The sequence below is a fragment of the Arachis hypogaea genome, chromosome 19, assembly GCF_003086295.3.
Source record: "Arachis hypogaea cultivar Tifrunner chromosome 19, arahy.Tifrunner.gnm2.J5K5, whole genome shotgun sequence".
Taxonomy (NCBI): domain Eukaryota; kingdom Viridiplantae; phylum Streptophyta; class Magnoliopsida; order Fabales; family Fabaceae; genus Arachis; species Arachis hypogaea.
Window position 1 is genome coordinate 6,492,187 of NC_092054.1, and position 25,627 is coordinate 6,517,813.

Here is a 25,627-nt window from a genome sequence, read left to right on the forward strand (position 1 = left end):
CCAAGATATATATACATCAACAACCAATTCTCTAACGGATATGCACAAATTCCCGCTAACATTTGATGTAAAACTCATAATATTCTTCTTCAAATTAAACTCTCCAATCCATCACCAATTTCTCCCACCAAATCGACAACAATTGTGCTCCTAGATAATTTTTCATTAACAATAGATATACAGACTCAATTGTAATTAGTTAGTCATTAATAATTAACTAATTACAATTGAGCCTATATTTATTACTAATAAAAAATAATCTAGGTAACAAATTAAATTGAATTTGCGATATGATCGAGTATCATCACTTGCCTCTAGACTCTAGAAGTTCCAAAACGGCCACTAACTTGGCGTGCATACGCTACAACAGCCTTAGCCCACTTCTTGATCTCATCTTTCAATTTGTTTGAGTCCATTTCTTTAAGCTTCTTCCCCGGCTCCAACGACACCTCCTCCGCCGACGAAAACCACCGCTTGAACCGGCCGCGTTTCGCCGGCTTCTGGCCCTTAAGGATGGTAATGGCGTTTCCTCCGTTAAGTGATAGAGATTTCTTCACCGACATGGCAGTTGTTTGTTGAAAGATATTTGTTAAATTATTGAAGAAGGTTTGCATTTTATATCGAAGTTATTTATATGAGGCTGTTGAGTTGCACTAAGACAAGTAACTTAGTATTCCAATGCGTGTGATAACTTGCTTTCATTGACTTTTGACTTTGTCAACACTTTGTAGGATGGATTGCACAGCAAGTTTCAAACCAATAGAAATCAAGAAAAATATTTTTCTAATTTTTGTTTTTTTTTTTATCAAAAAACTTAATTCAAGGGAGCATATCATTAGAATAAAATTTGCTCAAAACATAACTCGCTTTTACTAATAAGTTAACTCATCTTTGTAAAAGCGTGGCAATAGATAAAAGCGTGACAAAAAAAATTATATCAATAAATCAATAAAAATATGATGATAGAGCAATTGACACACTTATAATTATGATCCTTTTAAAAGCGTGTTAATAGTTTAAAAAAGTGACGAAAAATTATTATTATACTTTTTTTTTAATTTTTCGGCACGTTTTAAAAACATAGTAATAGTCTATTTTTCTTATAGTGTTTATTAATTTTTTATATTTATATAAAATCTTCTAATGATGAATAAGTGATAAAATAATTTATCTAGTTGAGTAAATAAGATGCATGATTCACCAAATAATGACTCTAAAATAATGAATATATAAGGCAGTTTAATTTATCATAAATTATATATTTGAAAATCTCATATTTTTCTTGTGTTCTTTTAATTTTTTTTTTACTCCTTAATTTTGCCAGATAGAATAAAATCAATAAATTAATGTAATAACGAAAAAAAAATATAATCCCTTTTGTTTCTTTTGTAAAGGACGAACATATATATATACGTAATAGATTAGAGGTTGGTATTCATAGGAAAGGTGCTTTTTACCTTTCAATATTTGATTTATTCTTGTCCGTACAAGTTTACAAATTAAATAATAACACAATTTGATCTCGGAATATTCTATGAAATATTATTAGAGACCGGATTATTAATTAACTTAACTATGAAGGATAATTACATAGATTTGATCAAATGCAAATTTGTAACGAGAAGCTCAAAGGGCATCACATTCTTTCCGGGGTTGGATTTGAAGAATTCGTTCTTGAAGACCTGTCACTTTCGCCACCAACTTTCAAAACTCATATGATTGGTTTTTACTAATTTAATACATATATAGTCAACAATAAATCACAAGCTAAGGTTAATTATTTAAACTTGGACAATAAAATACCAATCAGGTATAACAGATGAGTAGTATACATATAAATTGGAAGAAGATAACATAATATAAATTTTATTCGTATAATTGCTAGAAATGTTTATACTTAGTTGATAATTTGTGATTTAAAAAAAAAATTGATAATTTAAAAAATAGAACGTTTGGAATAAAAAACACGGTTTAGAGTAAACGACTAGTCACACTATAATTGTTCAATAAAAAAATATTTGCAATATATTCTTGATAAGAATAAATGATATTATGATGTAATATCAAAATTTTTATAATCTAAAAAATTTAAATTAATTCAATGGCTATTGAATGAGGGTATACATGATAAATTTATATTTTAAAATTTTTAAAATAAATAATTTTTTTCATAAATTTTATATCTATGTATATTATCATAGAATCATGGAATAATTCCATTACATTTAAGCACATATACTTAAAAGACTCCTTTTGGCGTATAAGAAATAACTGAAAACTTGTTTAAGGCAACACAAAAAGATACCTATTGCTTGTTTCTTTGTGCTGTTAAAATAATATTTTTTTATATTGAATTAAAGTTCTTTAAATAATTAAAATAATTATTTGTGGTGCTTAAGTTTTATAATTTAATAAATCCATGCAATAATTATCGTACTTTTAATCTATTTAGAGATATTCTTAAAGTGAAGTAATGAAGCCCACAGCTTCTAAATTAAGTAGTTTAATTTCAAACTTTGAAGTTAGTCTAAATTTATTATGTGCATTTATAATGTGATACATACTACAATAAGGCACGGCATTGAATGAAGATCGATAATTAGTAAGAGTAATGACAACGAGATAATAATCACAGTTATTTTATTTAATTTAATATTTATAATTTTATGTATATAATATCAAAAATTACTTACTTATTATATTTAATATTATGTATTTTTTTAAAAGTAATTAATAAATATAAAATAAAATTATTTTTAATTATTTTTAATTAATTTTTATTATCTTTCAAATATATTTGAATTAGTAATAACCATGCAACGAGGTGTGCAATTACGTTAATCAAACTCCGCCAGCTGTAAGAGTAACAAATCTGATCTCTTAAATAGAATTTCACGATTGGAAAAAAAAAAAGACCGATAAACATGCAAAATATATAGAATTTTCCACCATAAACCTTTCTAATAATATAAGTTTTACTATTATGGCGCGCTAATGTGATATGATCATATGAACAACAAACTATAAAGTGTCACGTGTAAGGATCTAAACTTTAATTATAAGTCTTTTCTTCTTGTTGAGCCTAGTTTGATTTTGGGTTAAGTTATGATGATAAACATTCATTTGGGTTAAAATCTCAATATTGTTTTATGAGTATTTTTAGTATTGCAGGTCCAAATATTCTAGTTCATGCTACATCAGCCCATCACAGCAAATAGAAGAACAGCTCACATTGTTCTTTAGTGCTGTCAACAAGTCCAACAATTTCTCATAGCACCATTCAGCAATTAAATGTTTATATATTTTACCAATTGTTATGAGAGGACAGCTGTATCATGCAAGGACAGGTGTGGCTCTGTAAAAGCAAGAAAGGACACTAGGACAACCACTAACCCAAAGACATTAGCTGAGTAATACTAGGATCGTGGTTGAGCAAAACACAAACGAGCAAAGAGCACAGAGCGGCAGCAGCAAGGAAATGGAGCAGAATGCAAAAGAAGAGCATGCCAAGGAAGAAAGCAAGAAAAAGGACCACAGAGGTGGTGGACGAGCTCCTCCAGCAGCAAGGGTAGTGGAGCATGATGAAGAAGGACAGCTTGCTAGCTGTGCCAGCTCCAACGGGCAGCAAGGACAAGCAAAAGGATGAAGCTACAATGAAGCCAAGCTGAAGATATATAACAAGCTTCACTCTACCATTTCAAGTCAAGAAAAAGATAGCACACATACAGAGCACCATCTCATACATTGAGCTGGAATCTTTTTCTTCTACTCAAACTTAATTCTGATCTTTGTGTTATGGCTGTCTTGCGTTATTTTCTATTTTGAAAAGGCAATTATGTGAGGTTCAAAAGCCAAGAGAGAAAAGGCAAGAGTGATGCAAAATAGCCACTGATTTCTAATGTAATTTGGGTTTATGAACTAGGATTAGTTTCCCTTGCCAAGTTGGGTTAGCACTTGGTGAGATTGAATCTGTTTAGATTCCCCTTCCAAGTTGGGACAACACTTTGGGGTTGCTAAGCTTTGGTGAAGAAAGCTTAGGGGTAGATACTAGTTGAATTAGGGAGTAATTCAATAGTATTGGTGTATGTAACCTGAGAATTATAGTGAAAATTCCACCATGGTTTGTGGTGGAGACTGGACGTAGGATTTATGGCACTGAGAATCCGAACCAGGATATATGTTGGCCTCTTTCTCCTCTTCTCTGCTCTTTTTATGTTCTGCGTATGAGATAATTTCAAATAATCTCCTGCAACTCAAGCAACAGCAAAAACAGAGTTTAAAACTTTAAGTTTTAAGCTAACTTGATTCAACCCCCCCTTCTCAAGTTCTACAAGAACCATCAATTGGTATCAAGAGTAAGGTCTCAAGGAGTCAAGCTTCACAGCTTTGTGCAAAGATCCATGGCCAACAACATGAGTCCCAACATCGTGGCGTTCACTCTCACTGAAGGGAAGTCTAATAATAGACCTCCCTACTTCAATGGCAGCAACTACTCTTACTGGAAAGAAAGAATGAGAATATTCGTGCAGTCAATCGACTACAACATCTGAAAGATCATTCTCAACGGACCAGATGTCCCCACTAAACAGAATGCTGATGGAGAAGTTGTGGCAAAAGAAGACAGTGAATGGACAGATGAAGAAAAGAAGAAGGTTGAACTCAATGCCAAAGCAATCAACCTGATGCACTGCACAATTAGTTTTGAAGAGTTCAGAAAGGTGTCAAGGTGCAAAACGGCTAAAGAAATATGGGACAAGCTCAAACTCACTCATGAAGGCACTAAACAAGTGAGGGAAACCAGAATTGACATGCTGATGAAGGAGTATGAAATGTTCAGTATGAAGGAAGATGAGAGCATCGATCAAATGTTCGAAAGGTTCTCAATAATCATCAACAATCTGGACGCCATGGGAAGGAACTACTCTGAAGAAACTCTAGTAAGAAAGATTTTGAGAAGTCTTACTAAGAAATGAGAAGTAAAAAGCACAGCCATCTCTAAAAGGAATGATTTGATCAAAATCACCTATGATGAGCTGAGAGGCAAGCTGCTGGCCTATGAAACCACTCACATGTCTCAAGACAAAGATGACAAAAAGAAAAGTATAGCACTAAAATCAAGAATGACAGCCCAAGAAGAAGAATCTGATGACAGTTTCTCAGATGAAGAAATGGTGCTCTTTGCAAGAAAAATGAGAAGGCTATTGAGATACAAAAGCAAAGGCAAAGGAAGCTCTTCATCCAAAGATGTCAAGAAATATCAAGTCAAGTTCACATGCCATCACTGCAAGGAACCTGGTCACTTCAAGTCAGATTGCCCTCAACTTAAGAAAGGCGAAAAATCTAAGAAAGACAAAAAGAAGGTGATGATGAAAACATGGGAGGACTTGGAGAACGACACCGGCTCAGAGAGCTCAGATCAAGAAGCTCAACTATGTCTGATGGCAGATCATAATGATGAAGATGAGGTTTGCCTTGCATCCAAGAAGAAAATGGACATGTGGTATCTTGATAGTGGTTGTTCAAGGCATATGACCGGAAGGGATACTGTCTTCATTAAACTCAACAAGTATAATGGAGGATTTGTCACTTTTGGAGATAATGGTAAAGGTAAAATAATTGCCATTGGTAAGGTTGGCAAAGATTTTTCAACTTGCATTGATAGTGTCTTTTTAGTTGATGTGTTAAAGCATAATCTATTGAGCATAAGTCAATTGTGTGATCTTGGATATGTTGTAACCCTTAGAAAATCTGATTGTAGAGTCATAAATGAGAAAACAGGGACTGTTTTATTTGTTGCCAAAAGAAGTGACAATGTTTATGGTATCACCCTAGATGATCTAAAAGTTCAAAATGTGACTTGTTTCTCTTCAATGGAATCTGAAAAATGGATGTGGCATAAGAGGTTAGGACATGCTAGCATGTTCCAAATTTCTAAGCTTGTAAAGAGAGGCTTAGTTAGAGGTCTTCCTAATATAAAATTTGATAAGGACATCATTTGTGATGCTTGTCAAATGGGTAAACAAATTAAAACCTCTTTCAAACCCAAGAAAGATGTCTCTACTAAGAAACCATTGGATTTGTTGCATCTTGACCTGTTTGGACCAACTAGGACTCAAAGTCTTGGAGAAAAGAGTTATGGCATGATAATTGTGGATGACTATACTAGATTTGGCTGGGTGTTCTTTCTTGCTCATAAACATGAGACTTTTTTTTGTTTTTGAGAAATTCAGCAAAAAGATTCAAAATGAAAAAAGTTTAAAAATTGTTTCAATTAGAAGTGATCATGGTAAAGAATTTGAAAATCAATTCTTTGAATCCTTTTGTGATGAACAAGGCATATCACATAACTTCTCTTGTCCAAGAACACCTCAACAAAATAGTGTAGTTAGAGAAGAAATAGAAGTTTACAAGAAATGGCTAGAGCTATGTTATGTGAATATGAAATCCTCAAGTTCTTATGGGCTGAAGCTGTGAATACAGCTTGCTATGTTTTAAATAGAACCATCATTAGGAAGTTTTTGAAGAAAATCCCATATGAACTTTGGAAAGGGCATCCTCCCAATCTTAGTTATTTTCATGTGTTTGGCTGCAAGTGTTTCATTCTGAATATCAAAGAAAACTTAGGAAAATTTGATCCTAAAACACATGAAGGCATCTTTCTGGGTTATTCCACAAATAGCAAGGCTTATAGAGTCTATAACAAAAACTCCAAAACTCTTGAGGAAACCATGCATGTCACTTTCTATGAGTCTAACAATGTTCCCAGTGTTTGCATTGATGATAGTCCAGGTTTTGAAGCTGATTTATCCAAGAATGCTGAGCCAGTTCCTCAAAATTCAAGTTCTCATGAAGTTGCACCTGTTAGCAACGAAAACTCAAATTTTGCAGGAGACAATTTGGAATTATCTCCTGTCACTGCAGAAAACACTGATGAAGAGGCCATTGTTGATCAAGAGGAACCTGAATCCTCAACTCAACCAAGAAAGCCCAGGGAATGAAAGTTTCTGAAAAACTATCCTGAGAAGTTCATAATTGGTGATCCCTCCAAAGAAATATCAACAAGATCATCTTTGAGAAGAGCTGAATCCAACAACTTAGCTCTTATATCAAAGATTGAACCTCAAAACATCCAAGAAGCGTTTGCTGATCCATCTTGGGTGTTAGCTATGAAGGAAGAATTGCAGCAGTTTGAGAAAAATCAGGTCTGGACATTAGTGCCTCACTCAAATGGGAAGAAAGTCACTGGCACTAAATAGATTTTTAGAAATAAGTTGGGTGAAGATGAAACCATTGTCCGAAACAAAGCCAGATTGGTTGCTCAAGGCTATGATCAAGAAGAAGGGATTGACTTCGATGAATCCTTTGCACCAGTAGCTAGAATGGAAGCCATCAAATTGCTCCTTGCTTATGCAGCTCATTGTGGCTTCAAGCTATTCCAAATGGACGTAAAGTGTGCTTTTCTTAATGGCATAATAGATAGAGAGGTTTATGTGGCTCAACCACCTGGGTTTGAAAACAAATCTTTTCCTAACCATGTTTCAAACTAGCTAAAGCCCTATATGGTTTGAGACAAGCTCCTAGAGCTTGGTATGAGAGGCTTAGCTCATTTTTATTGAAAAACAATTTTCAAAGAGGAGCCACTGACACCACTTTATTTATTAAGAACTATCATGATCATTTTATTCTTGTGCAAGTTTATGTTGATGATATAATTTTTGGTTCGGCTAATGAGGATTTGTGTGCAGATTTTGCTAAGCTTATGACTAATGAATTTGATATGAGCATGATGGGAGAGCTCAATTTCTTTCTAGGCTTGCAAATCAAGTAAAATGCAGAAGGTATATTCATCCATCAAGAAAAATATACAAAGGAACTTGTCAAGAAATTTGGGCTGGACTTTGCTAAGCCAATGGGAACTCCCATGCATCCTAATATCAAGCTTGATAAGGATGAACATGGTAGAGATGTTGATGAGACACGATATAGAGGGATGATTGGATCCTTGATGTATCTAACCTCCTCAAGGCCTGATATCATCCAAAGTGATGGAGTTTGCTCAAGGTTTCAATTAAAGCCTAAGGAGTCCCATCTCTCAGCTGTCAAGAGGATCATCCAATATGTACTTGGTACCACTGATTATGGGTTATAGTTTCCTAAGACTGATTCCTTTCAATTAGTGGGTTTCTGTGATGTAGATTTTACTGGGGACAGGATTGATAGAAGAAGCACAAGTGGCATGTGCTGTTTTCTTGGGCAATCTCTCATTGTTTGGTCTAGCAAGAAGCAAGCTATAGTGGAACTCTCAACAGCTGAAGCTGAGTACATTGCAGCCTCCTCTTGTTGCTCTCAATTATTATGGCTGAAAACTCAACTAGCTGACTATAAACTAAATGTCTCTAATATTCCACTATTTTGTGACAACATGAGTGCTATTAATATTTCCAAAAACTTAGTTTTGCACTCAAGAACAAAGCACATTGAAGTTCGATTTCATTCTATAAGAGAACATGTGCAAAATGGAAATTTAGATATTCAGTTTGTTAACTCTGAAGGTCAGCTAGCAGATATTTTCACCAAACCATTGATATAGGAGATGTTCTACAAGTTACGAACTGAATTGGGCATTCTTGCTTCATCTTTGTTTTCTTAATGATTCAAATAATGAGATCTTTCGTGTTTTGCCTCATAAATCGCGGTGAGATTTTTTTTGGCAGATGATGAGTAAACTTCATTAAGTCACTATGAAGCTAATGGATTCAATTCTGACCATAATGAATGATGGGCATCAAGTGCTGAAGCAGTCTCTGGAACTATGGGCTTTTCTTTATTGAAAACTATGGGGCGTTTTCAATTTTTATTGATGACTTAGTGTACTTTTTGCACTTGTTTAATTTTCTGGATGACTGTAAAGACCTTAAATATTATGCTACTTAAACTATATGCACCAGCCACTAACAAATTTTGTGCAGGTTATTTTCGTTTCCTCCCTTGATGACAAAAGGGGGAGAAAAGAAAAGGAATGTTAGCTTTGGCTTAGGGGTTAACAGTAATAGTTAAGAACAATATTTTGTGGTGCTATAATTTATCCTGTGTTGTGCTTAGTGTTAATTGCTCTATGCTTCCATTACTATGATATATTACTTGGAAATATTGGTCTTGGCTGTTTTTAAAGTTTTTGTCCAGGTAAAGATGTGAGCCATGATCAAGGGGGAGTAATGCTAGCATTGAGGGGGAGCAACTCAAAATCCAAATGTCATCAAAGGGAAGTGTTCTTAACTCTTTCAAATTAGTTTTCTTAATTTTTCTATTTTATCATGTTTGTCATCAAGGAAAAAATTGTTGAGCCTAGTTTGATTTTGGGTTAAGTTATGATGACAAACATTCATTTGGGTTAAAAGCCCAATATTGTTTGATGAGTGTTTTTAGTGTTGCAGGCTCAAATACTCTAGTTCATGCTGCATCAGCTCATCACAGCAAATAGAAGAACATCTCACATTGTTCCTTAGTGCTGTCAACAAGTCCAACAATTTCTCATAGTACCATTCAGCAATTAAATGTTTATATGTTTTACCAATTGTTATGAGAGGACACCTGTATCATGCAAGGATAGGTGTGGCTCTATAAAAGCAAGAAAAGACACTAGGACAACCACTAACCCAAGGACATCAGCTGAGCAATACTAGGATCGTGGTTGAGCAAAAGACAAACGAGCAAAGAGCACAGAGCGGCAGCAGCAAGAAAATAGAGCAGAATACAAAAGAAGAGCATGCCAAGGAAGAAAGCAAGGAAAAGGACCATAGAGGTGGTGGACGAGCTCCTCCAGCAGCAAGGGTTGTGAAGCATGATAAAGAAGGACAGCTTGCTAACTGTGCCAGCTCCAACGGGCAGCAAGGATAAGCAAAAGGATGAAGCTACAATGAAGACAAGCTGAAGATATATAACAAGCTTCACTCCACCATTTCAAGTCAAGAAAAAGAGAGCACACATACAGAGCACCATCTCATACATTGAGCTGGAATCTTTTTCTTTTACTCAAGCTTAATTCTGATCTTTGTGTTATGGCTGTCTTGCGTTATTTTTTGTTTTGAAAAGGCAATTATGTGAGGTTCAAAAGCCAAGAGAGAAAAGGCAAAAGTGATGCAAAATAGCCACTAATTTCTTATGTAATTTGGGTTTATGAACTAGGCTTAGTTCCCCTTGCCAAGTTGGGTTAGCACTTGATGAGATTGAATCTGTTTAGATTTCCCTTCCAAGTTGGGACATCACTTTGGAGTTGCTAAGCTTTGGTGAAGAAAGCTTAGGGGTAGATACAAGTTGAATTAGGGAGTAATTCAATAGTATTGGTGTATGTAACCTGAGAATTAATAGTAAAAATTCCACCATGGTTTGTGGTGGAGACTGGACGTAGGATTCCTGGCACTGAGAATCCGAACCAGGATACATGGTGGCCTCTTTCTCCTCTTCTCTGCTCTTTTTATGTTCTGCGTATGAGATAATTTCAAATAATCTCCTGCAACTCAATCAACAGCAAAAACAGAGTTTGAAACTTTAAGTTTTAAGCTAACTTGATTCAACCCCCCTTCTCAAGTTTTACAAGAACTATCACTTCTTTTTTTCCTACTCTTTCTTTTCCTCCTCTTAGAGATTATCAATTCAATTCAGAACACCTGCGTCCATTCAATTCAAACGATTACAGAAATACACCCCAACGATTACAGAAATACACCCCAACGATAATTAAAGAATAGATTTAGAATTTAAAAAATTAAATAAAAATATTTTTTTAAAAAAATATCATTAAAATTTTAATTTTTTTTATTATTTTCTAAAAATACGGAAAGAACTAAAATTTTAATTTCAATCTTTCACCACTAAATATAAGACTAGATCCCAATCTCTCAATTGCAGATTTAGTCTCTAAAAACAAACATTACCTTAATTATTATTAACACATACAGTACAACAATACATCCATACATACATGTATCAAACACTGCCATCAACTATCAATCTACCATTCCAACACAATTATTGCATGGTCAACATATATATAGATTAATTTGGATTCCAAAATTGATGATCCATAAAGTAAGGATTATATGTCACAAAAAAAGACAAGAAATGTAACATGGCCCATAGTTCGAATAGATATAGAGATGATACCTTAACAAGCTAAGATGATATAATCTCAAGTTGGCATATCTTAGATCCAGTTGGTGTAAGATATAACTCTTCCTCATCAGTGCTAACAACATCAAATCCCATCGGATCCGCCCAAATTTTAACTGATTTCAAAATGAGCCCCTGTTTTAGAATATAGGTAATAAATTCTTTTTCCTCTTCCGAGTCATGATACATGTAAAATGTAACACGTTCCAAATGTGAAACAAAACAATTAGGAACTTCCTCGGGCTCTGTCCATTCTTGTGATTCACCTTTCTAGAACAACAAAATAAAATAATATCAACTTAGTTATCTATCTCACTTGTCAAGCAATTCGTTGTTAAAATCAGTCAATAATTATTATTTTAGAGATTTTTTTATTAAGAGTAAAATATTATTTTAATTTTCAACATTTAGATTAAATTTTAATTTAATCTTAAAATTTCAAACGTCCTATTTTAATTTAAAATTTTCAAACATCTTATTTCAATCCAACAAAATTTTAAGCGGGTTTAATTTTGTTCCACCGTTAAATTTAACACAAGTAATTTGTATATTAAAGAGTTTATAACATTCAATTTCAGTATGTCAGTAAAATTGACTCATCAACGATCACTAATATAAAAAAATTTTCTTCAATTTTAAAGCATTGATGATTTATTGTTAAGATTTAAAGTTTTGTACCAAAAGAAAATTAAGGAGAAAAAGTGTAACTTAAAAGTTTTAGTTATGTTTTTTCAAGAAAGAGATATGACTTAACTAGTAACATTACTCATTTTGTTAATTATTAGTGTCAAAAATTTAATGGTAAGACAACAATAAAATTTTTGAGAGAAAAATATGACGTTTAAAATGTTGGAAACTAAATTAAAATTTGGCCCAAATGTTGAAGATCAACATAATCAAAATCGGTCACTAAAATTATTTAACTATCCCTTCTTGGTTTATACAAATTTAACCATGTTAAATGTATATTAAAAATTAATTATTAAATTAACTATTAATATAAAATAAATATTAAAATATAAAATATTTATTAAAAATAATTAAATAATACTGATTTAATATAGCTAATTATTTTTTATGTATAATCAGGGGTGGAACTTATTAGTTGAGACAATAGGGCCATGACTTTCCCAATTTTTTTATAAAAAAATTAGTAGTACTTTTTTAAAAAATAAAAAAATAATTTAGTTGGTTCAAATACTTTATTATAACTTAAAACACCCATTTTTAATTCTCATTTCTTACTTTATTGCAAAAAAAGTTATCTAACAAAAAAATATAAGAATAAAAAAAATCGTCGCATAAGAATAGAAAAGGATCATCGCATTTCGCAGCTCTCTATTCAACAAGAAACACTCCCTCTACATTTGAGTTCAAATATAAAAAATTAGATATTTTTATTTATTTAATTTAATATTATTTTATATTTTACTATTTATTTAATTTAATTTTTTATATAATAAAAAATATTAAAATATTCAATAAGTATTGATATTATTGTATTTGTATAAATTGATAAAAAAATTTAATAAATATTATAAATTTTTAAAAAGTTTATTTCTCATTGAATTATTGAAGATTTTAAGTTACTAAGAACTCAAAAAGTACTATTATAAATTATTTTATATTTTTTATCTGTAGAATTATTTATTTATTATCTTATTGTACAAGATGTCTCTGGTACGGGTTGAGAGATGGATTGAGAACTTGCGGGTTGAGGCAGATGCCGGATCACTTGACTGGAGCAATGGGGGGAGGTACCTGCAAAGACACTCCGACGCTCAAGTCAGAATGGATCTAAGAGGTATAAGGTGTGAGGAATGAATGAATACCTGGAGGGACCTGGGTCCTCTATTTATAGGTGATGGTAGTTATCTTATCTTATCTTGTTTGGCTAAGATAAGGGAGACGTTTGAATTTGAAAGTTGGTTAGGAGCTCTAGAGGGCCAGTTCCGGGCCTTCTAGAAGGGCGAAGCGGGTCGGACCCGGGTAACCGGGTTCGAGGACCATTCCGGGCGTAGGATCCGTGGGTCGGATCCGTAACAGTTGCCCCCGGAGCGAGAGAGTGAGAGTGCTCAGTCTCATCGCTGGAGGAACCTTTTCCTCGCTGTTTGTGGTTTGGCAAGGAGATCATTTATTTGGTTTTTCCAGTCGAGGTCGAGGATTTGGGGAGTTCCTGGCCGTTTCATGGTCAGGCGAGGAGCACGTTGTTTGGACGTCTCATCACATGCCGAGCTTGATGACCGTTCTGAAGAAGGGCCCGGAGATCGGGTCTGGAACAGTTGTCCTCGGAGCATGAGAGTATGCTTTCTTGGTCTCAATGCTAAGTCATTGGGGAGTCTGATTCTCTGTAGTTTGGGAGACTGTGAGGGGCCTGAAAAGGGCGTGACATCATCCTGCATTTATTGGTAGGATGTTGGTCAGTCTGGCTTTCCGCAAGTTGGAAGACCGTCAGCTCATGCTTGTTTTGTGTGGCCTTTTTTGGATTGTTATTGTGAACTTATTTTAGGCCTCTTGGTGGGCCGATTTCAAGACTTTGTTTATTTAGCTTATTTGGATTTCTGTTTTGTTGGCTTTGCGGGTGATCGATTTCGAGTCATTGTTTTTGTTATTTGGATATCCGTTTTGTTATTTGGATATCTGTTTTATTGGCTTCGGGGTGATCAATTCCCGGGTAGCCATTCACTTATTTGGATATCCGTGGGTAATCGATTCCCGTATAGCCGTTTACTTATTTGGATATCCATTTTGTTATTCGGATATCCGTTCTGTTATTTGGATATCTGTTTTATTGGCTTCGGGGTGATCGATTCCCGGGTAGCCGTTCACTTATTTGGATATCCGTGGGTAATCGATTCCCGTGTAGCCGTTTGGATATCCGTTTTGTTATTCGGATATCCGTTTGTTGGCTTCTGGGTGATCGATTCCCGGGTAGCCTTTTCACTTATTTGGATATCCGTTTTATTATTTGGATATCCGTTTTGTTGGCCTCGGGTTAATCGATTCCCGTGTAACCGTTTGCTTATTTGGATATCCGTTTTGTTATTCGGATATCCGTTCTGTTATTTGAATATCTGTTTTATTGGCTTCGGGGTGATCGATTCCCGGGTAGCCGTTCACTTATTTGGATATCCATTTTATTGTTTGGATATCCATTTTGTTGGCCTCGGGTAATCGATTCCCGTGTAGCCGTTTACTTATTTGGATATCTATTTTGTTATTTGCATATCCGTTCTGTTATTTTGGATATCTGTTTTATTGGCTCTGGGGTGATCAACTCCCGGGTAGCCGTTCACTTATTTGGATATCCGTGGGTAATCGATTCCCGTGTAGCCGTTTGGATATCCGTTTTGTTATTCGGATATCCGTTTGTTGGCTTCTGGGTGATCGATTCCCGGGTAGCCTTTTCACTTATTTGGATATCTGTTTTGTTGGCATCGGGGTGATCGATTCCCGTGTAGCCGTTTACTTATTTGGATATCCGTTTTGTTGGCCTCGGGGTAATCGATTCCTATGTAGCCGCGTTTGGTTCGTGCCGTCGGACGGGGCAATGCTTTTGAGAAAATGAATTCCATTTATGGTTTGGGCCTCGTTAAAACCTCCCAATGTGGGTAGGAAAGAGTGCCCAGTAAGAAAATATATGATTAAATGACTTAAGCAATAAATGCAAGTAAAAAAGGCAAAATATAAAGAGATAGTCTTAAACGACCTCAATCTTGTTGCTTTGGAAGGATGTTTCTACATATAGTAGCACCGTAAGTTAGTGGAATTTCAGGATCTTGGAAGCTTGGTCCCGTCTAGTCTTTCGAGCATGTAGGCTCTTTTTTCGATTACTATCCTAATTTGGTAGGGACCCTCCCAGTTGGGCGTGAGCATCCCTTCTTCCGGAGTGGGTGGACCGATATCGTTTTGTCGTAAGACGAGGTCTCCTGGTCCAAAGTCTCATCGTACCGTGCTGCCATTGTACCTTAGACTTATTCTTTGTTTTAGGGCTAGCTCCCGTAGGTGTGCTATGCTCCTGACCTTGTCTGCAAGGTCCCACTCTGCCTATTTGTCGTTTCATCGCACGGTTCTGCGCGAACTTTGGTCTTGGCGTACATCGAGGTCGGCGAGGAAGATGCCTGCCGCATCTCGGGATCTCTTGCGGAGGGTCGAGCTGGTGTTCTCACATTCTACCGCGACTTTCCGGTCTCTGTGTATTGTGCCGATAGTGCCGTCATCGGCTTGGAACTTCATGAGTAAGAATTTGGTGAAGATGACCGCCGAGAGGTTGTTAATGGTCTTTCTCCCGAGGATGATGTTTGTAGGTGGTGGAGTTCTTGAGGATGACAAATTCGGAGAGGATGGTCTTTCTTTGGTTCCCGGCTCCGATGGTGAGGGGAAGTGTGATGGTGCCGTCCGGTTGAAGGAAGTTATCCCCAAGCCCGGTTACCCCATTATGGTGGGTTTGTAGGTTTTCGTTTCGGAGCCCGAGTTTGTCGAAGGATCCCCTGAAGAGGATGTTGGAATCTGCTCATGTGTCGAGTAGTATTCTTCTGACCAGCCCGGTTCCTATCTTTGCGGAGATAACGAAGGGGCATCTTTTGCCGAGGTGCCGTATTGGCAGTCCTCGGGGGAGAATGTTATCGCATTATTGGTGATGATTGTTGGGGTTTGGTTTCTGACTGCCAGGACCTTGAAGTTCTTTTTTAGTGCCGATTTCGACTTTTCCGGCTTATCCTTGCTTGTTATGACGTTGACGACTATGGTCAGGTCTGTTTCTGGACTTTCCCGAGGGGCTTGTCTTTGTGTCCTTGGGTTGCGTCCTTCCCTCTCTGGTGATCTGTCTCTTTCTGTGCGCTTAGACTCCCTGATGATCTTGGCGAACTCGGAGAGCTTGCCGTCTCGTATGGCTTGCTCTAGAGCGTCTTTTAAGTCGATGCAGTATTGTGTTCTGTGCCCGTATCCTCGGTGGTAGTCACAATATAAATTCTTGTTGCCGCCCGTTCTTTCTTTAAGTGGTCGGGCCTTCGGAAGGACGCCTCGGTCAGCTATTTGGTGGTAGATCTCGGTGATGGGAGCTAACAAGAGGGTGTAATTTGAGCATTTGTCGGTTTGGAGTGTTCCTTTCGGTTTTCTCTTGGTGGGGTGTTTTGGCGAGGTGCCGTACTGTCGTTCTGCCGTTTATTGGCCGCCACGACTTGGCTCACCTCCTCATCGTTTATGTAATCTTTAGCGACGCTCTGAATCTCGTGCATAGTCCAGACTGGCTTCGCGGTGAGATACTTTTAGAAGTCCTTATTCATAAGTCCATCGACCGTTAGGTATTTTCTCGTAGATTCGTCTTGTCTTTGGGTAATTCCGAGCAAGCTAATGGGGTATTTAACTTTGGTGATTTTGATAGTGAACTAGGCCATGAACTTTCTGGTAATATCGTGGAAGCTGGCTATGGACCCGTTTGGGAGGGCGTTGAACCATTTGATCGCATGGCCAGCTAAGGTTATCGAGAAGGCCTTACACTGGATCATGTCGGCGGCTCCTTCCAGGTTCATCCTGGCCTCGAAGGCCGTTAGGTGTTTCCGAGATCGTTGGTCCCGTTCTATTTCATGTCAGTGGGCTTGTTGAAGTCCTTCAGAAGTTTGGCTCTCAAGGATTTTTCTGTGAACGGGATGGCTTCCATTATCACGTGCATGTTTCCTGCTTGTTTGGCCTCCCGATGGTACCGTCGGTCGTCTTCTCCGCGTCGGTGTTTCGGGTCTAGGGAAACGTTGCGATCGTGTTGTTTGCAGTGTTGTTGCTCAGGGGCCTGGTGTTCCTGGTATCGCGATGAGATTAGGTCCTGGAGGTCGCTTGACTTGTATGCTCCGGGTGGTACCGTTCTTTGGGTATGACTCGGCCTTTGAGGTTTTGCACCCTGAGGCACAACTCTTGGATTATCTGGACCGCCTTCTCTCCTAGGCCATCGGGTGGCCGGGCTTCAGTGGGAGGATGGTTGTCCTCTCTTGGTTGTTGCTAGGTTGTGGTTGGTTGGCGATGTGCCGCGTTTATTATCCTCCCGTGGGTGGGAGGAGTGTTATCTTTGGAGTTCGGGAGTTGGGCTTTGTGGGTTTGAGTTGGGGTGTCGGGTGAAGGATTGCTCCTCGAGGTTCTCCGTCATGCCGCCACGATTTGGCTGTCCCCCCGTATCTGTGCAAGAACCTTGAGAACTTTCTTGATCTATTGGCTCCTGAAAGGTCTGAGCTTGGCCACGGTGGTAGCATTTAAGGAGGTCGTTCATGATGAGCTTCCTTATGAATTTTCAGTAAAGTCCGAAGGGGGATCATGGCGACAGAGTTGTCACAGGTGAGGCGGCGGATGACAGAGGTTTGGAACCTAGTGTTGAAAGAGGTGACCTCGTGGGTTTGGAGGAAGAGCTTGAAGAGTTCAAAAGAAGAAGCAACCTCGGTGGGCATGGAGCCGAAGTAGAGGGAGAAGATGGGGCCATGGCGCTTGGAGAGACGGATGAGGGAGTGGTGAATGAGAGGGTCCAAGGGGTGGAGGTGTCCCACTAAAGGGAGGCGAGACTTTGGGCTCAGAGGATTTGGAATTTCACCATTGGAGTAGGGCGAGAGTGCATAAAGAGTGTTATCACTAAGAAGGTAATTGCAAGTAACATTGTTCCTTTGGGATTTCGCCGTTGGAATAGGGCGAAGGTGTGTTATCGCTGCAAAGGTGATGTAAGTTAAGGAAACATTATTCCTTTGGATTTCGCCGTTGGAGTAGGCGAAAGGGTGCATAAACATGCAAAGGTGATGCAAGTTAAGGAAACATTATTCCTTTGAGATTTCACCGTTGGAGTAGGGCGAAGGTGTGTTATCTCTGCAAAGGTGATGCAAGTTAAGGAAACATTATTCCTTTGGGATTTCGCCGTTGGAGTAGGGCGAAAGGGTGCATAAACCTGCAAAGGTGATGCAAGTTAAGGAAACATTATTCCTTTGGATTTCGCCGTTGGAGTAGGGCGAAAGGATGCATAAATATGTAAAGGTGATGCAAGTTAAGAAAACATTATTCCTTTTTGCTCTCAGTTACACGCAAGAAATCTGAGTTTGATGATTGCTCTTCTGGGTTATCCGCCAAGCCGCCACAACGTTGCAAAGTCCCCACAGACGGCGCCAATGTACAAGATGTCTCTGGTACGGGTTGAGAGATGGATTGAGAACTTGCGGGTTGAGGCAGATGCCGGATCACTTGACTGGAGCAATGGGGGGAGGTACCTGCAAAGACACTCCGACGCTCAAGTCAGAATGGATCTAAGAGGTATAAGGTGTGAGGAATGAATGAATACCTGGAGGGACCTGAGTCCTCTATTTATAGGTGATGGTAGTTATCTTATCTTATCTTGTTTGGCTAAGATAAGGGAGACGTTTGAATTTGAAAGTTGGTTAGGAGCTCTAGAGGGCCAGTTCCGAGCCTTCTAGAAGGGCGAAGCGGGTCGGACCCGGGTAACCGGGTTCGGGGACCATTCCGGGCGTAGGATCCGTGGGTCGGATCCGTAACACTTATTATTAACAAATTTAAAAAAATAATTATATTTATAAATTTTATTTTAATATAAATATTATTATTATATTTTTATATTAAATATTTTTCTTAAAATTTTGTTTTAAACTCCGTCACTGTCACTGTGTATACTTAACCTTTCTTATATGAATTATTTGACGATCAAAAGAGTAGTTTCTATGAGTGATGGAAATAAATGTAGTGAGCAAACAATAATTGCATTAAATTAGAAGTTAACAAACCTGATGCCTCAAAATTGTAAGATCTTTAAGCACATGACATTTTCCGAGCATGTCCATGACAACCTCGCTTTCGAAATATTGAAGAGTAAGCTGCAGTCGTAGCAAATGATTAAAATCCATAAGATCACAAGCAGCTAGAGTCAACTCCATCGCCGAAGAAGCCAAACTAGAATCTTAATTTAACTCTTCCAATATTTCAATGTTACTGATATGATCAGTAAAATCGGTTGCGAGTTATAGCTCGGTAACGTACCCACGATAATAATCGAATATTTGCAATAATCGGCATTTATTTCTATAACGTCGGACATATGATTAATTCTCTCCCCAAACGTTACGACTAGGACAAAACAATCATCTTTACCCGAGCAAGTATAAAAGAGAGAAACAGGAACAAAAGAGGTATGCAATTTTTTCTAAGAAAAAGTCTTCATACACATTCTCTTATTGACTTGAGCGTCGGAGTGCCTTTGCAGGTACCCACCTCTCCAACTCTTCCCTTGCCGACGAGATTTACATCGCGCCTTAGGAGTTTGCCGACCTTATCGGGAGGACGACCTATACCTCGGCTCAAGCTGGTAAGAACATTGGCGCCCACCGTGGGGCCCGAAAATTTGAAACATCACTTGTGGTAAGCCCCAAAATCTTTTTACATTCTCATGGCTGACGCTCCCCCGCCTACTCCATCCGAGCTTTTACGGATGGTGACCGAGCTTCAACAAGCAAACCAACGAATGGCGGAGGATAACCAGAGAATGCAAAACCAACTCGCCCAATTGGTACAAGCTCGCTTAGAACACAATAATAATGATCACGAGAACAACAAACGAACTCATGTTTCTGAGACACCTCAAGCAACAATGAAGGAAATCACCAGATTGAAGAAGCTCAGCCTGACAACGAAGAAGAACAACCTGACAACTTTGCAGGGCCATTTACAGCAGATATAATGAACTTTCAGCTCCCCAGACAATTCACTCTTCCGTCGACTCTAACCCTATATGACGGATTGAGCGACCCAAAGCAACATGTCAAGAAGTTCCGATCTATTATGATTGTTAATGGTGCATCTGATCCAATTCTTTGTCGATGTTTTCCATCTTTTTTAGACGGTCCTGCACTTGACTGGTTTTGCTCTTTGCCTGCAGATTCGATATCCCGTTTTCAGGAGTTAGCTGGCCAATTTGAAGACCATTTTGCAGCGTCCGCAATATACCTCCACAATTCCGACTATTTAACGACTATTAAGCAGGGACCACAAGAGAGCCTGAAGGATTACATCATCCGCTTTACAAAGGTCGCCATGAGGATCCCCGACCTCCATCCAAAGGTCCACCTCCACGCCATTAAAAGCGGCCTCCGCCCCGGCAAATTTCAGGAAACTATCGCTGTGACAAAGCCCAAAACTTTAGCCGAGTTTCATGAGAAAGCCAAAGGTCAGATTGATGTCGAAGAACTCAGGCAAGCAAGGAGGACAGAAAGATCAACCACAAGCAAAGACGACGATAAACCCCGGGATGGCAAAAAAGCATTTAAGCCGGTCCCTCGTTATGACTCATACACTCAATTCAACACAAAAAGGGACGACATTATCAAGGAGATACTCAACTCTAAGCTAATTAAGCCTCCTCGCAAAGCCGGCAATTATCCAGAATCAAAAAGCGTTGACAAATCGAAATATTGCACTTTTCACCAGAAACACGGACACACAACCGACGAATGCGTCATTGCTAAAGATCTCCTCGAAAGACTAGCAAGGTAAGGGCATCTCAACAAATTCATCGCAGGGCATATCCAGAAGAACACTATCCCCGCCCCCGATACATCAGCAGCTGGCACATCCTCAAAAGGAAAGGAAAAAGCACCGGCCCAACCTAGAGGAGTAATAAATTGTATTTCAGGGGGTTACACTGGAGGAGGACACACAAGCTCGGCCCGAAAATGCACTTATAGAGCCATGCTGGCAGTAACGGATGCCCCAAACAATCCTCGCCACTGACGAATGTCCCAGCAGTGACCTTCAGATCAGCCGACTTCAATGGTGTCGATACCAACCTAGATGACCCTGTTGTCATCTCTATTCACTTAGGAGACCTGATAGTAAGAAAGGTTTTACTCGACCCAGGAAGCAGTGCGGATGTCTTATTTTTCACAACCTTTGAAAAGATGAAGCTGAGCAATAATATTCTGCAGCCGTACTTTGGAGACTTGGTCGGATTCTCAGGAGAACGAGTTCCTGTACTGGGATCGGTGTGGTTACAAACCACACTCGGTGAGCAACCATTATATAGGACGCAAGATATTCAATATCTTGTAGTTGATTGTTTTAGCCCTTATAATGTCATTTTAGGTAGACCCTTTTTAAATAAATTTGCAGCAATCGTATCTACTCTTCACCTTTGCGTCAAGTTCCCTGTGCAGGACAATGTGGTAGCTACGATTCACGGAGACCTCCAGGAAGCTCGGCAAAGCTATAACACGAGCTTAAAGCCCCTCAAAAAAGTCGGACAATCACAGATCAACTCCATAAAGTCAGAACAAATAATACCAGCCGAACTTGACCCTCGGGCTGATTTCGAAGATCGGCCTATGCCAAATGAAGAGCTAACAAAGATCACTCTAAATGATGACCCAATGAAGTTCACTTTTGTGGGCACCTCAATGAGTACTGAAGATAGAAAAAGCCTTGCAAGTTTCTTACGGCAAAATGCCGACCTATTTGCATGGACCTCTGCTGATATGACAGAAATAGATCCGTCTGTTATAACACACAAATTGGCAATCAATCCAGCAGCTCGGCCGATCTCCCAGAAAAAAAGAAACCTCGGCACCGAAAAGCGACAAGCATCAATAGCCGAGGTGAAAAAGCTAATCGACGGCAATTTCATCAGAGAAATCAGGTTCACAACATGGCTGGCCAATGTGGTTATGGTAAGAAAAAGTAATGGTAAGTGGCGCATGTGCGTCGATTTCACTGATCTAAATAAAACATGTCCTAAGGATGCTTACCCTTTACCTTGTATTGATACTTTGGTTGATAACTCTTGTGGTTACGGTACTTTAAGCTTCATGGACGCATATTCTGGTTATAACCAGATCCTTATGCACTCAACAGATCAAGAAAAAATGGCTTTCATAACTGAGAATGGTAATTACTGCTATAATGTTATGCCTTTTGGCCTAAAGAATGCAGGGGCAACATATCAACGGTTGATGAATAAGATCTTCGAGCAGCAAATAGGCCGGAATATAGAGGTTTACGTTGATGATATGGTCGCCAAAACCAAGCTCGGCGACTCCCATGTCCAGGACCTAGCCAAATCTTCGGGCAAATCCTACGATACAATATGAGGTTAAATCCAGAAAAGTGCGCCTTCGGGGTTCAGGGAGGAAAGTTCCTCGGATTCATCCTCACTAGCCGAGGAATTGAAGCAAATCCAGAGAAATGTCAAGCAATACTCGACATGCAAAGTCCATCCACAATAAAAGAGGTTCAAAGGCTAACAGGATGATTAGCCGCTCTATCTAGATTTTTACCATGTTTAGCACCTAAATCCTCAAACTTTTTCCAATGTTTAAAAAAGAACGCAAAACATTTTGAATGGAACCAAAACTGTGAAATGGCTTTCAAGAGCTTAAAAGAATTTCTTTCAAAATCCCCCATTTTACAAAAACCAAAGTTCGGCGAGCCATTATACATATATTTGTCTATTGCTGATGTGGCAATTAGTTCTGCTCTTGTAACAGAAACAGATAAGGCCCAACACCCAGTCTATTTTGTGAGCAAGTCCTTACAGAACGCCGAGCTTCGCTACCCAAGGTTGGAAAAGCTCGCCTTGGCCCTAGTATTCTCATCGAGACGCCTCCGACCATATTTCCAGAGCCACACGATCATTGTTAGAACTGGACAACCTTTACGGCAGGTTCTTTCAAAACCTGAGCTAGCAGGAAGGCTGATTAAATGGGCCATTGAGCTGTCAGAATTTGACATTCAATATCAGCCAAGAGGGTCGATCAAGTCCCAATACTTAGTTGACTTCGTTACTGAACTCACGGAACCATGCTCAGATGCATCAAGTACAGAGTGGACCTTATTCGTAGATGGCGCTTCCAACCCTCAGGGTGCTGGTGCTGGAATATTACTCGAAATCTCGGATGGCATAGTTCTCGAGCATTCTCTCAGATTCTCATTCAAGGCCAGCAATAACCAAGCCGAATATGAAGCCCTCATAGCAGGGCTCAGGTTAGCCATCGATTTACATGTTGATAATTTAAAAGTTTACTGTGATTCATTATTAGTCGTTCAACAAGTGAACCACAGTTTTCAAACAAAAGACCCGATCTTATTGAAATACTTAGATATTGTCAAACAACTTCTAAAAAATTTTTCAACCATTGAGGTTATTCACATACCTAGGGAGCAAAACCACAGGGCAGATATTCTGTCAAAATTAGCAATCACACAAGCCCACACTGCCACCCTTTTACAATCAACTCTAGATAAACCAAGCATTGATGCATTTAATGTTTTAAACATTGATAATAAAGACAGTTGGCAACAGCCTTACATTCAGTACCTCCGTTCTGGATCCATTCCAGAAGAAATTGAAGATAAAAACAAATTCAGGAGACATGCCTCCTATTATACGTTGTTAAGTAACATTCTGTATAGGCGAGGATACTCTCGACCTTTGTTAAAATGTTTGGACAGGTCAGAGGCCGACCTTGTCTTATCCGAGGCCCACGAGGGCATTTGTGGAATACACTCCGGAGCTCGAAGCCTAGCACAGAAAGTTCTTCGAGCCGGCTTTTACTGGCCGACGATATGGGAAGATAGCAAACACAAAGTCAGAACCTGTAATAATTGTCAGAAGCATTCGCCGATCATTCATCTACCAGCAGAGCGTCTTCATCATTCAGTGGTAAGCTGGCCATTTGATAAATGGGGAATCGATATTCTAGGACCATTCCCTATCGCTCCAAGACAGGTAAAATATTTGGTAGTTGCAATTGATTACTTTTCTAAATGGATCGAGGCACAACCCTTGGCAAAAATCACATCAACACAAATGATAAGCTTTGTTTGGAAAAGCATAATTTGCAGATTTGGTATACCCGGTCACATTACAACTGACAATGGTCGACAGTTTATCGACCAAAATTTTAAGACTTTTTTGCAGAATCTGAAAATAAAGCAGTACTTTTCCTCCGTCGAACATCCACAGTCCAATGGGCTAGCAGAGGCTGCTAATAAGGTCATCCTCCAGGCTTTACGAAAAAAGCTTGACAATGCAAAAGGATTATGGGCTGAGCTTGTCCCAGAAGTACTATGGGCATATAATACTACAGCTCATTCGACAACCAAGGAAACCCCATTTCGTTTGGTCTATGGATCTGAAGCTATGATTCCTATAGAAGTGTCCCAGGGCTCAATGCAGACGTTAGCCGAACAACACGATCAAGCTCGGCAGGCAGAGCTCGACCTAATCGAAGAAGTCCGAGAAACAGCAGCCATTCGGCACCGAGCATTACAACAACAACTTAGCCGACGATATGGGCGGAAGGTGATCCCAAGATCCTTCAGCATTGGTGATTTAGTACTCAGAAAAACCGAACAAGCTCGCCGACCTCCCTCCCATGGGAAACTCGCAGCAACATGGGATGGTCCGTACAGAATATATGAAGTCCTAGGCCGAGGAGCATACAAATTGGAAGAAATAGATGGCACTAAACTTCCTAGCACATGGAACGTCAGCTCCCTGAAACGATATTACAGTTAATAAAGCAGCATGCCAGTACTCTTTTTCCTACCATGAGAATTTTTTCCCAAAGGGTTTTTGCTCGTGGAGGTTTTAATGAGGCTGTCTTACCGTGAAACGATATTGTACAGGTACTGTATTAATAAAATGTAACTTTTTATTTCATATATATTCATTAAGCCAATTACTTTTTTCCGAAAGGAATTTATTCTATACAACGTTACACTCCTTCAAAGGAGGAACCGATCATATCAAAAGTCGCATTACTATAATACGAATGCGCGAAAAACATAATTATAACTGTCGTTTAAGCCAACTCAGGGCAACAAAATATATGATTAGGAAACAGACAACCCTAATCAAAATAGTTTTTTACCAATAAATACAGAACATTAAGTTTGGCAAAAGGAGCCAAATAGTCACTTCGAACAGCTAAGTGAACCTTTCAGTTATGCAAAAAACAAGCTACTAACACTACATATGTAAGATATTAGTCACCCAAATTATCATCTCCCTCCTCGACAGTCTCTTTGTCGTTAACAAGTTTACCATCCCGAATTATCTTGCCGGGATCCATAGCGGAAAAATCTCCATCAGGAATTAGAAACCTTGCTTGATTAACAGCTCGTTGAAACCCCTCAGCGAAAGCATCTAAGATATCCCCTTCCTTACGACTCTCAAGCTCTTTCATTTTCGCCGACACCTCGATAACCTGATCACTCAAACTCGTCAAGTCATTCTCCTTCTTTTTCAACAAACCAGAAATCTTTTCATGGCATTCTTTTTCCACCTTCAACTCAGTTTCAACCTCAGACACCCTTTTCTTTAAATCACTCACACTTGTTTCCTTCAGCAACAATTGTTCCTTTAACTCGGCAACTAGGGAAGCCTCACAGATTGACTTTCTATGTTTTTTCTCCTGACTCTGCCCGATGCTAG

The 25,627-nt window shown here is 38.7% G+C and overlaps 2 protein-coding genes across 2 annotated transcripts; both read left to right on the forward strand.

Annotated features, from left to right (window-relative positions):
• Nucleotides 1-19,878: 19,878 nt before the first annotated feature.
• LOC112777774 (uncharacterized) lies at nt 19,879-20,691 on the forward strand. Its single transcript, XM_025822164.1, has one exon. It carries the CDS (start codon nt 19,879-19,881, stop codon nt 20,689-20,691), a length of 813 nt encoding a protein of 270 aa, XP_025677949.1.
• A 404-nt stretch (nt 20,692-21,095) lies between these two features.
• LOC140182097 (uncharacterized) lies at nt 21,096-22,280 on the forward strand. Its single transcript, XM_072228204.1, has one exon. It carries the CDS (start codon nt 21,096-21,098, stop codon nt 22,278-22,280), a length of 1,185 nt encoding a protein of 394 aa, XP_072084305.1.
• Nucleotides 22,281-25,627: the final 3,347 nt, after the last annotated feature.

Excerpts from the sequence above, each read along its gene's own strand:
- LOC112777774 (XM_025822164.1), top strand. The coding sequence starts at position 19,879 with ATGAACTTTCAGCTCCCCAGACAATTCACTCTTCCGTCGACTCTAACC.
- LOC140182097 (XM_072228204.1), top strand. The coding sequence starts at position 21,096 with ATGAAGCTGAGCAATAATATTCTGCAGCCGTACTTTGGAGACTTGGTC.